This window comes from Sinohyriopsis cumingii, chromosome 16 (genome assembly GCF_028554795.1).
Source record: "Sinohyriopsis cumingii isolate HCF-2022 chromosome 16, ASM2855479v2, whole genome shotgun sequence".
Lineage (NCBI taxonomy): Eukaryota > Metazoa > Mollusca > Bivalvia > Unionida > Unionidae > Sinohyriopsis > Sinohyriopsis cumingii.
Genome location: NC_142976.1, coordinates 7,032,321 through 7,050,210, shown reverse-complemented (window position 1 = coordinate 7,050,210; position 17,890 = coordinate 7,032,321). Strand labels below are relative to the sequence as shown.

The following is a 17,890-nucleotide window of genomic DNA, read 5'->3' as shown; positions in this document are numbered from 1 at the left end:
ACCAGCCCTTTTCATGGCTACCCCAATACTCTAGAAAAGAAATAACAATCGATTTGTCAATGTGTGTAGGTAGAGTAGTGTGAATAGAAACACTGACTCTTTTTTCCTAGTGTGAGGGTATGTGTTTGTGTATAGGATTGTGTGTTTGTAAGTGCTCACGTACGTTGGTGTTAGTTAGTTAGTTAGTTGGATTATAGTGGTTTTCGTTCTTTTGAACATGTACCACTTTTTTATTCACGCACTGCGTGATTTTTAATTACTCCTGGGGGAAGGAAAAGGAGCCTCATCCCCCAGGCTTTTATGTACTCAAAGAGTACTTTTTAATTTAGCCACTCAGGTGTAGGACTAACTAGTCCTTAACAACCTGACTGAAAGGCTAATAGACATGAGTGGGAATAGTCACACCACACACTCGTGTTTCTTAGTTGGATTGAAATGCCCCAGGTGTCAAACCAAGCAGTATGTGACTCCCGCCAGGATTGGTCGGCAGCGATGAGGTCACATTAGGACACCCGGTCTTGTGGCATTGACGAAGTGGTCCGCTTTTTTGATATCATCAATTGCCTTTCCCAGTCCGATATTCCGGTAGACAGAGCCTTGTGGGGAGAGTAGATTTGGGGTTTGATTGCTTTGCGTATGTTGATAGTATATTGAAGTGATTATTGAAAATATTTAGAATAGGAATGGGTAGTATAAAAAAGTGAGTGAGTGTTTCTTTTAGGTCCGCGCGTTGTTTGGTCATGATCTAGGTAAGATCAATTGTATGTCTTAGGGGATGTTTTCCATCACGTCCGCGCTTTTACTATAAATTGAAACTCGCTGGGCAGTCTAGCTACCCTGTTCATTCGTTGACAAGACAATGAATACCAGAATTGTGAAACTGCTAGAACTCCAGATGCACCTGGAATATGCCAGGCGCATACTAAATGAACTGGCCGCGGAGGCCATTGTCGAAGAGGCAAGGATGAAAGAGGACGAGGAGGAAAGAAGAAAAAAAGAAGAGGAGGAAAAGGAGAGAGGAAATTTCAGAATCCCAGAGACAGAAAATTGGGATTCTGAAGCCACATATCCCGCCTCTGCACTCCCAAGAAGAAAGGTAAAAGGAGACTGGGGAAGAAGATGCGTGTGTGGCGCTAGGCCAGGAAGGTGCCATCATTAGATAGGTGCATCTGGAGTTCAAAATAAAAAACAGCCCTTATCAGGGCTTCCCAATACTCTAGAAAAGAAATAACAATCAATTTGCCAATGTGTAGGTAGAGTAGTGTGAATATAAACACTGACTCTTTTTTAGTGTGAGTGTATGTGTTTGTGTGTTTGTGTTTGTAAGCGCTCACGTACGTTTGTGTGAATAGTAGATAATGGTTTGTTTATTGTTTCTTAGCGTATGTGGAGAGTATAGTTTGGGTTTTCTAACGGCTCACGTAAGATTGTGTGGATAGTAGATTATGGATTTTGTTTTAATGATTTGCGTGTGTAAATAGTAGATGTGGGGTTTGTTTATTGCTGGTTCACGTATGTGGATAGTAGATCATATGACATGAGAAAGTAGGGGGATGTTTTCCTTCACGTCCGCGCGTTGTTTGGTCATGATCCAGGTAAGATCAATTTTATGTCTAAGGGGGATGTTTTCCATCACGTCCGCGCTTTTCGTATAAGAACCCACAGTATTCGTCGTTCAAACCATTCTACAGAGAAGATGGCTTCAAACCACCTGGATAAAATGCAAACATTGCAAGACGTCCTGGACAATTTGGGCATGATGGAACAAATGCTAGTGAGACTAAATGAAGACCACTATTCTTATAGTCCCCATCGAGTAAAGATGGAGATTAATAACTTAAGAAAAGTAAAGGACATGATAAGTAGTGTGATGAAAGAAATAAAGGAGGGGAAGGAGGATGAAGAGGAAAGGATAAGGATAAGAGAATGGAATGAAAAAATTGAAAAAGAAGAAGAAAATGAGAAGAGGAAGAAAGAAGAGGAGGAGAAGAAAGAAGAGGAGGAGAAAAAAAAAGAAAGAAAAGAAGAGAAAGAGTGTAGGAGAGAAAATAAGAAGTTGGTGGAGAAAAAGAAGAAATTAGAAGCAGAAGAAACCCAAAGGCCCTTTTCAGGGCCACCCACATTTCTCGAAAAGAGAATGACTTTCGATTGCCTACCCTTTTTTAATTTTTTTTTTTTTTAAATTTAAATTTCCCTTGTCCCTAGACAGACCCAAACTCTATTCCCCATGTTCAATTCCCCTTGACGCTATAGGCGCTATACAAAGTCTTCATAACAAGAACATTAAAGTAATTTTTTTTTAAAAAAAAAAAAAACAGATATATGCATGTCTGTAGTGCCAATTTGTAATGACACCAAATTTGCTAAATCGTTATTCCAACGTAACGGCACAGTTCGTCATTGTAGCTGTTAGGGCCATCGCATGAGGTGAATACGACAAACATGTCCACGTATCTGACTTTCGCTGTTAGGGCCATCGCATGAGGTGAATAAGACAAACATGTCCACGTATCTGACTTTCGCTGTTAGGGCCATCGCATGAGGTGAATAAGACAAACATGTCAACGTATCTGACTTTCGCTGTTAGGGCCATCGCATGAGGTGAATAAGACAAACATGTCAACGTATCTGACTTTCGCTGTTAGGGTCATCGCATGAGGTGAATAAGACAAACATGTCAACGTATCTGACTTTCGCTGTCAATGCTATTAGTTTAATGTAATTTGATCAGTTGTGCTGACGTTATTCATTCATAAAAAACAAAAGGAGGCTTAGTAGCAACATCTTCCCCTTAGAATATTTCATACATAAGTTCGGTATTGTTGAATTAATTCTCAATTTTTAAAACTTTATATTTCTAACCGAATATGTATTGAATGAAACGACTGTACCATCCAAACTCAAATTTGATCGTCTTTCTAAACGCTTACTTGTTCTTTTTAATGCAGATTCCAGGGGATAAACGGAACATCTATCATCGTTATTTTTCACACCAATAACTTGTTTGGTTTTTAACCCAATTCAGGCAAAACTATAAAGGACTATAAGCACCTGGTATTTTCCGAATTTTATGTACATACATTTTTAAAAATAGAACGTTTAATCCAAGCGTTTTCACGACTTCGACGAAATATGGCGACCACCTGGTGCAGTGTGCGATGGATCTGTCAAAACTTTGGTGTTAAGTTGCATAAATGGCCAAAACATTCTGAGAGGATTCAGTTTTTGCATTTATCTTCACCAACTTCATCTGTAAATAAGCATATCAATATGTGTTGTATTAAATGCCGTTTTTGCTGAGTCAATATATACGGAGCGTTGAATTTGCTTATGTTGATAGACATAGTATTGCCACTTTGTATGAGTGATGTCCCTTTGAATAATTTGGCGATCATTAAGGGTAGACTTGTGTTAATCTCAATGGGGTATTCATTCATCTTTGTCATTAAAATATTTAAGAAAAGAAATGGAGAATCTTTTTGTTTGACATTAACTTTTATATAACATACCTAATTTTGCATCTTTACTAGCTACATTCAAGGTATTTTGAAAAAAGCATTTTCATTCAACTTTTGGGGATTCAGTGGAATTTAATTGTTACGTATTTTATTCTTTTCACCTCATAACCAAATTGGAGATCTAAATATAGCATGTAGTCAAATTTTCTGACAGTTTTAAATAAGTAGGTTTCTCAGCAAAATGAAATTTCCAAACAAGTTAAAACTAAAAACATATTTTATAATACCTTAAACAAAGTAAATGTTTTTCCTGTGTGCAGTAATTTGAGGTAAATATTCCCCAATTATGCATAAGAATTCACTTCCCTTTGATTTACTCCAAAATAAAAGCATAATCCAGATTAGTCCTATAATATAAGACATAGCACATGTTGGTTTTGTTTTAGTACTATGTCTTACTATCCAAATAACGACCTTGTATTGCATGTTCTGCTGTTGTTGACATCGGAATGAGTAGTCAAAGTTTCAGGAATATCTCACACATATGGCAGCATATATCGACACTCTTCCACTAATTTATGTGTAATTAATTTGCTTACTATGCTATTTCCTGGCAGAATGAAAATATGACACTAGCAAATGGATGCATTTTCATGTTCCACTGACATACATTTGAATTTGTTGCAATGCGATGCTAGTCGAGGTATGCCGAAGTATGGTTAAATATGTTCATGTGGCAGATATGTTTCTTGAACGAAATGAAACGTTGCTTTACAGTTCCAATAGGCATAATATATTTTTATTCATTTCATTAAAGAATAATATTTCAACTTAACCCGATTTTGGCATTCCATGCTTTTGTCACTTTCCAGTCAACTGAAATGTAGACCAATGAAATGTGAAAACAGGTCCATTTCTTTTGTGAGAATTTGAATTTATTAGAGAAAAGACATCAGAGTAAGTAAAGTCTGACTAAAACATCATTACTTTACTGTGTAGAAGAGTGCCATTATTTAAGTTGCCAGTTGTGTGAGATATTCCTAAAAATTTGACTTTTGTTACAATGTTAGTCGACATCAAAACACACTGCACAGCGCTGTTAGTTAGGCAGTAAGACCCAGACACCCAAAATATAAATATCAGTGTCAAGGTCTTACATGTAGGACTAAATCCATATGAAACCTAGAATCCAAGTGTGTGTTACTATTCATTTTTACAATTTCATATAGGCTTGTAGCTGAAAAATAGTAAATGCTGATAAAATACTTAACAGCACGTTCCCATGATGGCAAAGGGGTTAACTCATGTTAGTAAGTTAAAGTTCTCTTTGCTTTCTTCACTTGCACTCTCACATTTTTATAGTTTTTTTTTCATTTACTAGCATTAGTGCCATTTTCACAAGTCTATTCTGATCCAGTGGGACACATCCTTCCACAGCCTGATTTTCACATTACATTCCCAAAACCAATGCAGTTTTGTTCCGGGACATTTTTACAGAAAGTACATTTATCAGTATCAGATAATTTTATTTTATACAGAAATGAATTCATTGGTAAAATTCATTGAGTAGCACAAAACTGAAACTGTTGCAATTTTAAGTTATTATTTTAAAAACCTTAACATTTTTAAATTTCATTCTATTTATTTTCACTAGTTGGTTTAACATCCTTATTTTCTAAATGGAACGGGATAAATGGTCTGGCTAGTGTCATTATATCTAACTTTACCTTTTTACATATGGACTTTACACTACACATTGAATTATACCTTGAAAGGCAAGGAAGTTTGTGTTAAGACCATATTTAGCTTTAATTCTATCAAAATCACTAATATTTCCTTGATCTGTTAGCATATCACAGTACAGATTACATTATGTTCAAACCATTTTATATAGAAAATTTGTACTTCATTTACCTTTATAGGGAGTTCATCCATAAATTTCTTTTCATAATATTTTCTCTTGTCCAGGGTATACTTTTCTCTATTTCTATTAACAGTTCCCAAGACAGTAAAACATCATGCCAAAAAACATTTTAAAAGTCTTTTTGAATAATGTCATCACATTTTTCATCTAATATGAACAGGTACTTAAACTCGCATATTTCATATTCAAATAAATTGAGCAGTTTTCTGAGGTAGAAGAACTGACCAGATCCATGTTATTTTCAAAGCTAGTATAAATTTATCATTATCTATCATTGCCAAGCCACCTATATTTTTATTAAATGTCATCGTGGTTGTGATTATGTGAGTGTACATATGTGTAAGTGTATTGTGATTTTGATTTTTTTTTAAACGTAGCTTTAGCAATTTTTCAGTCATATCACTATGATGTCTGCAGTGTTACAGTTTATAGTGATGTCTAGCACTGGGGCATCATGCCGCAGACATGTAGCATGATGTCCCACCCAGTCACATTATCCTGACACCAGGCCGACCAGTCCTAATACTAACCTCTTAATGCTGAGCGCCAAGCGAGGCAGCTGTTAATACCATTTTTGCAAGTCTTTGGTATGACCCGGCCTGGGATTGAACCCACAATCTCCCGCATCTGAAGCAGATGCTCTAACCACAAGGCCACCGGAGCAGTTTAAGTGTATTGTGGCAATATTTGACAATACTAAGTATACCAACTATTTTTTTCTCTTTGTAAGTGTATTAAATGCTTTGAACAAGACAGTCAAGTTAATTTTAGATTTAATTTTCAATTCTTTACTATAGGCTTTCATGAATGTTAGCTTATTCTCAATTGGAAAACACTTCTTTGGGCACCTACACTGCCCCCTCCCCCTCCGGGACCTCAAAATACTCTTTTTTGAGCCTCAAAAAAAAAGAAAAAACAGTCAGGGAATATGGCAGGTATGGACATCAAAGTCCATCTGAGCAAAGCTACAAAGGCATAGTTCTAGACAGTTTACATTTAGAGTTGATGCTTAAAGTGTTATAAGAACAGTAGAGTAGTAAAAGGGTAAAGATACAATCCTAATTAATCCTTTCTTATCTGTGTTTATTAATTTTTTAGGTGTTTAGCTCTTGTGAAAATAACAAAGGCAATGCTAGAAAGGCACACATTGAATGTTACCACATGTGATGCATTAAACCTCTGGAGGTATAATATGTCAGAATCTGTGCGGGCAGGCACACCCCAAGGATGGCAGGGTACACCCCAGAGAGAGCAGGGTGTAGCGCCCTCCAAAAATGAGGTTAGGGACAAAACTGTAATCAAGTTCAAGGTCAAAGAATATCACAAAGACTTTTATACTGTTTTGTGATTAATACCATTTCTCAGCAAAAGACAGACTATATATGGCATCCAGTAACTGATGGAGGAAGAACCTTGGAAACCCCAATGAGAACCACTGACCCACAGGAAACCACTATCGAACTTTCTTACATACCCACATTGGCCGAGCTTGAGAGTCAACCCCACATGGAAAGAGGTGGAATGCAGTGATCCATAAAGTTGACCACTCTACCACCATTGGCCCCCTTTTAAGTACTTCCCAGGTGAACATATTAACTCAGACATATAAAAAAAAATATTTCTTTTTTATAGCAAATTTGGTATTTTGGAATTTACCAGGAAAATCTGAGATGATTTCAGTACTCAGCAATCAAAAGTATTAAAGAAGGGAAGAAAGATGCATCTTGTAATTCTAGCAAATTGTTTTTGGGCAGCACAGAATCATTCCCTTAAATGGACTTGCATCTGTTCCTTAATTACTCACAAAACTCCTTAAATTTGTTTCTATTCATGCATCACTTATGAATGTGCATTGTGTTAATCTATTTTTAATTTTGGCAATGTGATATTTCTTCTTGGTTCTTAGTTGTTTATCTTATAAATTGACTCTGGGGACTGATGATGTTTATATCTGTCATGTGTAAGCAGCAGAATCAGTTATGTGCCGTGATGACTCCATGTCTCCAGATGGAAGAAGATGGAATATAAATACTCACACTACATTTGGGACCTTTTGTAGTGTATAATGGAGCTGAATAAAAGACTGGTTATCACTAAAAGAAAAAAGATATCTTTCTGGTTTTCCAACTGTCCATATATTGTATGCATTGACTCTTTTACTTTTCATCTACTACCTTAAGAAAAACAGAATAATAGAATCCTGTAATATTTTCACAACTATAAATTAAGTTTCATATATATTTGTTCATGTTGATATAGTTGAGGTACCATTGTGATTAAGGCAATTGTTTTTATTCATTGAAGTATCTGCTTAGATCTAAATTAGTAAAAAATGGGCACCTGTCAAGCTGTGTTCTATTTATAGCCAGCTTTATTTTCAGTGTGGTCACATAATTTTAAATACATATTGGTCTGTATAGAATGAACAATTCCTAGAAGACATTAGTTTACCAGATTCCATTTTTAATTCTTGTTTCAGGAAGCTGCCAGTGTGAAGAAAAAGTCCAAATTGTATGAGGCTGTTACGTATGATTATCCCACACCAAATGGAGAGAAAAAAGGTAAACAGTGTAAAATAATGATTATCCCACACCAAATGGAGAGAAAAAAGGCAAACAGTGTAAAATAATGATTATCCCACACCAAATGGAGAGAAAAAAGGTAAACAGTGTAAAATAATGATTATCCCACACCAAATGGAGAGAAAAAAGGTAAACAGTGTAAAATAACGGAACATTGGGCCAAATTATTCATTTGGATTTTTTGGTAATAGTGAACATGGTAATCATTCATATGCTAACTCTAAATAAAAACTGGAATTCTTCATTGAGCTAGATATGTATTAATGTAAAGCAGAGCAAGCACAAAAGTGAAAACAGGGGCCATAATTCTGAGTTTGTTTTAGGAAATAATGAAAATTGAAAAATTGAAGTTGACCTAAGGCTCAGACCAAATTTGGTTTCAATCTATGAAGTCCATCAGAAATTACCAGTATTCGGCAGAAAAGAAATTCATGATGAACAAAATGTGATAGGACATGATTAATAGACATGTATAATAAAAGATACAACAGGATGCGGCTGATGGATGTGGGCAACACTACATGTTCCCCTTTATACATATGTCATACTGAAGATCTATAATAAGATGTAACAGGACATGTCTAATTGATAGATTTAACACTATATGACCCCCCCACTTATTCATGTTATACAGGACATCTGTAAAAAGATGTGACAGGACTTGGCAGATGTGCATATGCAATACTGTATGATCCCCCACCATGCATATGCTTGTGGCAAATAAAAGAACTGGAATCCTCATGAAAATATAAAAAAATTAATTGGTCTGTTGGCATTCCTACTTCGTTTTTGTGTTGTTTCATTTTCTAGTGTTTTTATTTTCATTTTCTGAAAATCAAATTGTTTTATAAGAAAACTACTATACTTTTGAACTTAGCAATCAGTTTATTTTGTTATCTAATGCCTTGAATAATGTACAACTATGTAAAATACTGTATTTTTAAGATGGCATTTTGTCTGAGCTTTGAAAAATTGACAAAATCTAAAGGAGTGTTATAACTCAGTTTGTGTATTTGAATTATATTTGGATTTTGGATTATTATTACTTGGAAGACATATTAGGGGCGTTTTATGGCACAGCCAATCTTTGGAGGTTTTACAGTATTGAAGCAAGTATTGTAATGCACCTGGATTAATCTTGTCATGAATCAAAGACCTTAACCACAGCTTTTAGCTTGAAGAAGTGTGGTAATTGTTATAGATATTTAATTTGTATTTGTTAGCTTTTTCTCCATGTTTATATATTACGTATAATTGCATTTTGGATTTGATCTTGTCCAAAATCAAGTTCATTGTGTACCTGACCAGTAACTTTTATTTTGTAAACAAACAATACATACATATTTCTCTATGACTGGATCAGTTATTATGTTTATTTGAGTCTGTGTCTTGGACCTTGGAATTCTTTTATGGGTTAGCCTTTGTCTACCTGATGTTTGCCATGAGCTTTATTATAATTTTAGTAACAGATTTTATCTTTATGACAACTTAGAATATTCCAGAAATGAACTTTTGACCCTCATCCTTGTTCTACAATTTTGTTTTAGTTTTATATAATGTTTTTACTTAAACAGTTACTCATTCTTGCATTTAACATCTGAAACAGAAGCAATCTCCCTGTCATGTTCAGCATTTCCTTTGAGTGGATTTTTATTCAAATTATTATTCACTGGAAATACAAAGTGTTTATCGATAATATTCATGTATTGGAACATTAATTTGTAATTATAGTGATTTCAGACAGGACTATTTTGGGATTATATTATTGTGATACATCAAAAGATTGTTAGCACATTGCCACACCTCAGGCCACAGGCACATTAGTATATTCGAGACTGCAGGCAAATCAAACACATACAGTATTGAAACTTATTTGGAATACCACTGGAATTCAGATGGAACTTGATACATTTAGACTTGTGATAAATCTTTTAGGACTGTTTGGAATTTAATTTGTATTACTGTAAGTGCTTTTAAAATTTTCAATTTGTATTCTAGGGAAAATAATCAGACACAGGGAAGTATCACTTTATTACATTGTCTGCTTTTGTAAACCATTGTGCAAATATTTTCAAGAAAATATACAAAATTGGTAGAAAGTGAAGTCTTTACTCCAACTTTTCCTTGTTCATCTCTGACTTCTCCCTGTTCTGTTCAAAAGGAGATGATATTTCTCCCTAAAATTAAATTCTAGCTTGATCCCCTGTTAGAACTAGGTTTGGTGTCTGAATCCAAACTGTACAGTTTCATTCTGATGGCTCAGAGATACAAATGACTCATCCTGGTTTCCTCTCCAGAACAGGCTGCAGTCAGAAATAATCTTGATCTTGCCATTGAGAGAGGCATAGCTGCACAACCTGGTTTGCAATCTCTCATGCTGAGGTGCCCACCTGTAAGAAGCATTTGTTACCAATTAAAAGGGGAATGCAAGACGTGTGTTGACATCATAAATGAAATCTTTTATTATATTGCATACTCAGATCTCGTAGGATAAGCCTCATGTATTTCTAAGTTCACACAATATGAATGATTTTGATAAGCCTGGCCTTTTAAGAGAATGTTTGAATTTGAGATGTAGTTGAGTCAGTTGGCTGGCATGCCCAGTCTCCTATGTATGGGACATGGCTTTGCAAAGGAAAGGGCTGAATCTCATAGGGATTGGGCTGCTCAGATAATTACCTTGGTATATTCACATTAGCTTCATTTTCACTGCCTTCACAGTATAAGTTCATTGAATCAGTTGAGCAGTCATTGTAGAAGGTAATATTGGTAGAGATTTAATACCCATGCTTGTCCACCCTCTGTTATATATTCTCCTAATGTTAATGTGTTTGGATAATGTATTCAGCAGAGAAGGAATCTTTGCTGGTCAATTTGGTTTCTCTGAGAATACTTACCTGATCACATTACTATCAACCCCTCAGACTGTTCCCTTTGAAATGATTTTGTGCAAGTTTAAACTGGTTAACATTTGGGATACCATTGTCAGCATGTAATAAGTAGAAGTTACTAACCTTTGCCTATGCACATTGACAGGCCAATGAAAAGACAATTTTTGGATTTTTAGTGAAGGCTGGGTATAAAGGTATCATTTACCTTCCTGATGTTAATTTTAGCCAGTAAGTATTCTTGGATAAACATAATTTACTAAAATGTCTCTTTTGTATTGTATATTGTGTCATCTTAGTTGCTTGTCATGGTCTGTATCATGTATGACAAAATATTCATACTGGTGTTTTACCACTACATCAGATATCAGCTGCCCTCTTCCCCTGGCCTACAGTCCACAATATGTGGAAGCAGCTTGGTATGACTGGTGGGTCAAGCAGGGATATTTCTCACCAGAATACCATGCCAAGGTGAGTCTTCACTTATGTCTACTTTTGGTTTTCAGGGTCAATAATTGGTCATTTATTATAGTGCAATCTTTAGCAGTAGTTACAAAGTTTGCAGCAACATTAAAAAATTTAAAGTTTAAATTCAGTGTTAAGGATTTTGAAAGTCATGTATCTCGTTCATTCTTTACTCAGACAATAATATAGCTTTATGTCTAAACTGTTACGTGATAACATTCATACAAGGGCTTTCTCTCTTTCTTCAGTACAGAAAAATTTTATGAGCAGGCTGGTTTAAGTTTGTGCACTTGTGTCTCTCTGTGTCCTCTTTGAGAAAACACTGAAATTTGTCTTTGTGGACATCTCCAAGTAAAGGATGTTATTTCCATACAGAACAACATTAATCCCTTTTTCTAATTTCATTTCATTTTCATGTTTTTCAAAAAGGAATAAATTTGTTGTTGCTTGTGGTGTTGAGGATTGAGCATTTGTTGACACGTGGCAATGAATAGTCACAGATCAGTTTTCCCATATCATCTGTTGACAATCAAGTTCTGGCATTGAGTTCATTCTTTCACACGTTACAGAAAAGTCATCCCATGTCATCTGTTGATAATCAAGTACTGGCATTGAATTCATTTTTTCACATGTTAATCAAGAATGAAGAGTCACTGTTATGTTGTACTAATGACACAATAATTTTCTACATGTTGTGATTTCTGATGAAAAGTCACCTTGGTTGAACTTCATAAACGCTAGATTTTACCTGTGTTTTCAGATTAGTAAAAGGGAGTCAAAAGATGGAAAGCCATTTGTGATTTGTCTACCACCACCAAATGTCACCGGCACGCTACATCTTGGCCATGCTCTAACCAACTCCATACAGGATGCCATTATACGGTGGTATGTATATGTTGAGATGGAAATCTCATTTCTCAATCTTTTTTCAGGTCAATTTAGGCAATTTGTTATTCCCATGCTTTAGATGGATGTTGTGATACCCACCATTAGACTGTCTGTCAATCCATATGTCTGTAGATCATCTTCTAAATCACTGGTAGAATTAACCAAACTGTGTGCATAGGATTCACATTTGTGACCATCTGTGAAAGGGTTCACTTGTTTGGACCCTTCCAAAGGGGTCCCATTAGGGGCTCAGAAGTCCATTATATAAACAATTGCAAGTACAATAAAATTTCCTTATTAAATTTAAAAAAATTGGCTGACACATTCATAAGGTATCTTATCACTTTTTGTTATGGCTTCATATTTACATTTCCTGTTTGAAAAATGTAAAAACTTCATTGCTATGTACAGGACACGCATGAGGGGGTATGTTCCAGTTTTGTGGATACCTGGATGTGACCATGCAGGAATTGCTACACAAGTTGTGGTGGAGAAAAAACTCTGGCAGGAGAGAAAAGTAACAAGGCATCAACTGGGTCGAGAGGAGTTTGTGAAAGAAGTGTGGAAATGGAAACTTGAGTAAGTTTTGAAAATGTGATGCACATGATTCAAAGTAAAACTATTTATCTTTGATTCCAATAAATAAGAAGTTTCTCAGTGCAGGAATTGCTATAAACATTGAGACCATATCTTCAAAATAGAATCCTTATAACTTAGAATTTAATTTGTTCAGCTAGGCCTTTTAATAATCAAGGATTATATTTTTGCAATCATAAAACAATTGATTATAATTTCAAGCTTGATATTTGTCAAATGATGCTAATTTTGGAAGGTTGTTTCTGCTTCAGATACATTCCCTAATCACATTAATGTTAGGAACATAAGCCCATCACCTGATGAATCCATCGGTTGTCCTGCTCTCAAGTTAGGCAAGTGGGTTATTTGTTATATAGGGAATTCAGTATTTTTCCCTTAAGGATACCCAATATATAGGTAATAAGCTGATTATTTCCTCATCCTATTAATGAATATCTTAATGTTACTATGATCAGGTAACATATTTGGAGGAGAAAGCAAATTTTACAATAAATTTTTCTTCTCCAAAATTACTTGCCTGATCACATTGCTTCAGTACCCTTCCATCCTCAACACAATGTGAACATTCTCTTCACAATGTTCTGCTTCGCTTAAAACATGTGCAACCTGGCAATCACAAGGGGAGGTAATTGGCAAGGTTTACTGTCCTTTGTCTGGACTGGTAAGACACTTGTCTTTTTTTGATAGTGCTGGATTCAATAGGTAGCAGGCATATGTTCCTGACATTAATGTGATCTGGTAAGTATTTTTGGAGAAACATAATTCACTGAAAAATTTGCTTTCCAATTGCTTAATATAAATACATGGTCTGAGACTCAGACTTAGAGATTTTTATGAGCTCTAAGCCAAATCTTAAAGTTTAAATCTAAAAGATAAGTCACCTGATTCATTCATTTTGTCATTTTCTTTCACAGGATTACTGTTTGTGATTATTTAATTGTATAAGGAGTTTTCTTTTCATTTTTTAACAAATAACATAATTTGCAATCACACCATCGCACATCCAGTCTCAGAGTTCACAGTTCTGTGATACACCTTGTTTAAAAGAGTAATGTACTGATGTCATCACTTTAAGTAGTCAGCACTAATTTTACCAAAGCAGTCTACATTGAAGTCTAAATCCAGACTTAAAACATCTGATTGGTTGATGTTAAATCAGATGTAGATTTCATCCAATCAGAAATTTTCTGGATTCTACAATTACATTTAAGTCTACATTTAAGTTCTGTTGGTGAAATCCACACCTGAAATCAATGTAATTTTCCCAAGTCAGGTTTAAGAAAAGCAATTTGATAGTCATCATCCAAGTCATCTACATTTTTCTCTTATCCATAGGCAAGTACTTATATTTTGAAATAAGTACATTTTCTTAAGTTGTTGTTGTTATAGGGTTTAACGCCATTTTTCAGCACAAGATAGGCTATACATGGCGGCCAGTATAAATGGTGGAGGAAGAACCTGGGAAACCCCTGGAAAGAACCACCGACCCACAAGAAGCTACTGGCAAGCTTTCTCACATATCCACATTAGCCGAATCCGAGACTCGAACTCATGCAGACAGAGGTGAGATGGCAGTGATCCGTAACGGTGAGCGCTTTAGACCACTCGGCCACTCGGGGCCCTCATTTTTTTTTTTTTTTTTTCTTCTTAAGTAGATATCTAATTAAATCTACAGGCCATTACAGCAATTTGTCAATCTTTTACACATTTAACAATTTGGGACGTCTTTAACAAAAAAACATTTAGCAAAATCACATGATGTAAGTCAAATTGAATATTTGTCTTTGTATTTATATTTAAAAGTCAGATTTGATTTTTAGGCTATTAGGCAGTGGTTCAATTTTTGGGAATGTTTAAATGAAGACTTTAAACAAACAAAAAGAAACAATTGTAATACAGTTTAGCAAACAACACTTAATGTAAATTAAATTTGGTATGTGTGCTGGTATGCATGGGTAATGTAAATTAAATTTGGTATGTATGTGTAAATCACCTGATATAATTTTCATGTTATTTTGCAATTATTTACAAAATTTGCTTCATTTATTTTTTTAATGTACTTTTACATTATTGGTTTGCAGTGGGAAAATATATATTTTACAAGGACATGTCATGTTCAGTTTATATGAATCAAAATTTGGGAATATACTAAACTAGTTTAAATATAAAGATATTGAATAGTTTCATTTTAAGATATCCAGCTGCTAATTACCTGTATATGTTTCAGGAAGGGAAACCAGATCTATTCCCAAATGAAGCAGCTGGGATCATCATTAGACTGGCAGAGACAAGCATTTACCATGGATGAGGTTAGGGAGCATCATTTTTACCCTTCATGCCATTTTATTAGAGTTACAGTATTTTACTCGACCAACTATGGACACTATAGACCTGCATAGGCTGCCAAAATACACCCAAACCAACTGACCCAGCAGACTCACATATTTTATCCCAGCAGACAGCTGCTCCTTTGGCCTAAGTAGTTAGAGTGGTCAGATATGTGAGATTGTGGGTTCAAACCCCAGCCAAATCGTACCAAGAACTAATAAAAAATGGTACTAGCAGCTGCCTTGCTTGATGGTCAGCTTTAAGAGGTTAATGTTAAGACTGGTTGGCCTGTCAGGATAATGTGACTGGGTGGGACATGATGCTGCCTGTCTGCAGCATGATGCCATAGTGCTAAACATCACTATAAAAACTACCACGCTGCAGACATCATATTGATATGACTAAAAGAAATGTTTAAGCTGGGCTAAAAATCTAAATCACAGACACTCGTATCCCAGCAGACCTAAATCTACTGTTCTATAATTTGTTGGCAGATTTGTATCAGTATCGGTCATAAATTGTATATGTTATTGAAGTCACCTTCATCCATCAGTTATTTTAGTCTCAGTGATTTTTGTTTGCTTATGAAATTGAACTGTAGTTTGCAGGTAAAATACTGTCCTCAGATATTTTAAGTTTGAATAATTTTGACAGTGGGGAGAATCAATCAGATTCTTTAAATTTTTTTATCAAAGAATTATTTTTTTTTCAAAAAATAGTTTGAAAAATTAGGAGCATTTGAATTGTGACAAATAAAAAAGAACTGAGTGAACATTGTTTATGAGGTAAGGGAAAATCCTCAGCCAAGACTTATACTTTCTTTTGGTTTTCTCATTACTTTATTAGAAGATATAGGAATTCCAAATTTAATAATATTTTTTTTATTGAAAACACTATTCTTTTTATATGAGGAAAACATGTGATTGATTGTAGTTGTATTAGAGAATCAATTCAGTGTAACCTATTTCAGTTAAATACATACCTTGGTCAGGCATTTATATAAAGACTTTTAAGATCAGTGAAGATGTTATGATTATGTGCTTTAGGAGGAGAAATTGACGTATTTTCTTGTTATTATTATTATTATTATTTATTATTATTATTATCATTATGTTGCCCCAGGCAGAAAAATGATGCTTGGATTGAGGTACATGAATCTGTCAACCTAAATATACACAAAAATATAATGACCTCTGCAACAACTTGAAAATGATGCCCATAAAAAACATATGAGTTAGCAGTATATACATATATATATTCATCAAAAAATGTTATTCTGAATAAAATCTTAACAAAAATTGGTTTTACTTCCTGATTTTGCAGAAATTTTATATAGACTATTTTTTATATGCAGTAAGTGGAAGCATTATTTTTGTATGCAGGCTAAATTTGTCAGGTCCTGTAAAGTAACTGAGAATCATCATCTTGTGTTTCAGAAGCTGTCACGAGCAGTTGTCGAGGCATTTGTAAGACTTCATGACCAAGGTCTCATTTATCGTAGTAGCAGGCTGGTGAACTGGTCATGTTATTTGAAGTCTACCATATCTGACATAGAGGTAACTCTTACATTATCGAGAATAAAATGATTGTAAACTTGTCAAGGATGATTACAAAGTCAGTTAGGGTTGCTCCTAAGCAACGGTAGACTTGTCATGCATGAATACATGGTCATTCAGGGTTGCTTCTAAGCAAACATAGACTTGTCTTGGATGAATACATGGTCATTCAGGGTTGTTCCTAAGCAAATGTAGACTTGTCATGGATGAATACATGGTCATTCAGGGTTGCTTCTAAGCAACTATAGAATTGTCATGGATGAATACATGGTCATTCAGGGTTGCTTTTAAGCAACTGTAGACTTTTCATGGATGAACACATGGTCATTCAGGGTTGCTCCTAAGCAAATGTAGACATGTCATGGATGAATACATGGTCATTCATGGTTGCTTCTAAGCAACTGTAGACTTGTCATGGATGAATACATGGTCATTCAGGGTTGTTCCTAAGCAACTGTAGACTTGTCATAGATGAATGCATGGTCATTCAGGGTTGCTCCTAATTGGACTATAAAAATGTTACTGTTTGGTTGTATCTCACCTGGCTCTAAAGTTGAAAGTAAATGTGCCCATCTGGTTGAGCTCACCCGGGCATGGAGTTGATGGTAAATATGCCTGTTTGGACTTAGTGCATCTGGCCATAAAGTGGATAATAAATATGCCTGTCTGGTCTTAGCTCACTTGGTCATAATGTTAACAAAAGTGTCAATAATTAATGTTATCTATATGTTAGAAATTGGATACAAGAGAGAGAGAAAGAGAGATGGTCCTGCAAACTTTGAAATGCATGTTTGCTCTGAAGAGTTTTTATTGAACAATTAATTTGCCCGATTTTATGTTGGATAACTTAATTTTAAAACTGCATATTTTGTAAAGAGGAAAGCTTTGTTTACATATCATAGACGACAGGATAGGCCTATTATATAGTTAAACCTGTCTTGAGAGACCATCACCCCTTTCTGCCAGCATAAAGTGGTCTCTCATGTGTATATATACACACACTAGATACTAGATTAATCAGTACATTTAGAATGTGACTTCTGAAGACAGTTAGTCTTTCTTGGTAGCTGTCTCACTTTTGATAACTACTGAAATATAGTTTATTTACTGTATAATTTATGTATTTCCATAACTTTATTCCTACCTATCCAGAAATGATATTTGAAGCCAAAATTACAAAATGTATTGACAGTGTTGGATATGT

General features: G+C 34.9%; 1 protein-coding gene across 1 annotated transcript in view; it reads left to right on the top strand.

The window, feature by feature from the left end:
- The first annotated feature begins 3,124 nt into the window (after positions 1-3,124).
- The window catches only part of LOC149779889 (valine--tRNA ligase-like), an 86,784-nt gene continuing 72,018 nt past the window's right edge, over positions 3,125-17,890 (top strand). The window contains exons 1-7 of the mRNA XM_089936572.1: positions 3,125-3,252; positions 7,862-7,943; positions 11,217-11,323; positions 12,078-12,202; positions 12,617-12,784; positions 15,030-15,111; positions 16,567-16,686. Coding sequence (XP_089792698.1) covers positions 3,133-3,252; positions 7,862-7,943; positions 11,217-11,323; positions 12,078-12,202; positions 12,617-12,784; positions 15,030-15,111; positions 16,567-16,686 — 804 coding nt within the window. The 5' untranslated portion in view covers positions 3,125-3,132. The remainder of the gene's footprint in view (positions 3,253-7,861; positions 7,944-11,216; positions 11,324-12,077; positions 12,203-12,616; positions 12,785-15,029; positions 15,112-16,566; positions 16,687-17,890) is intronic.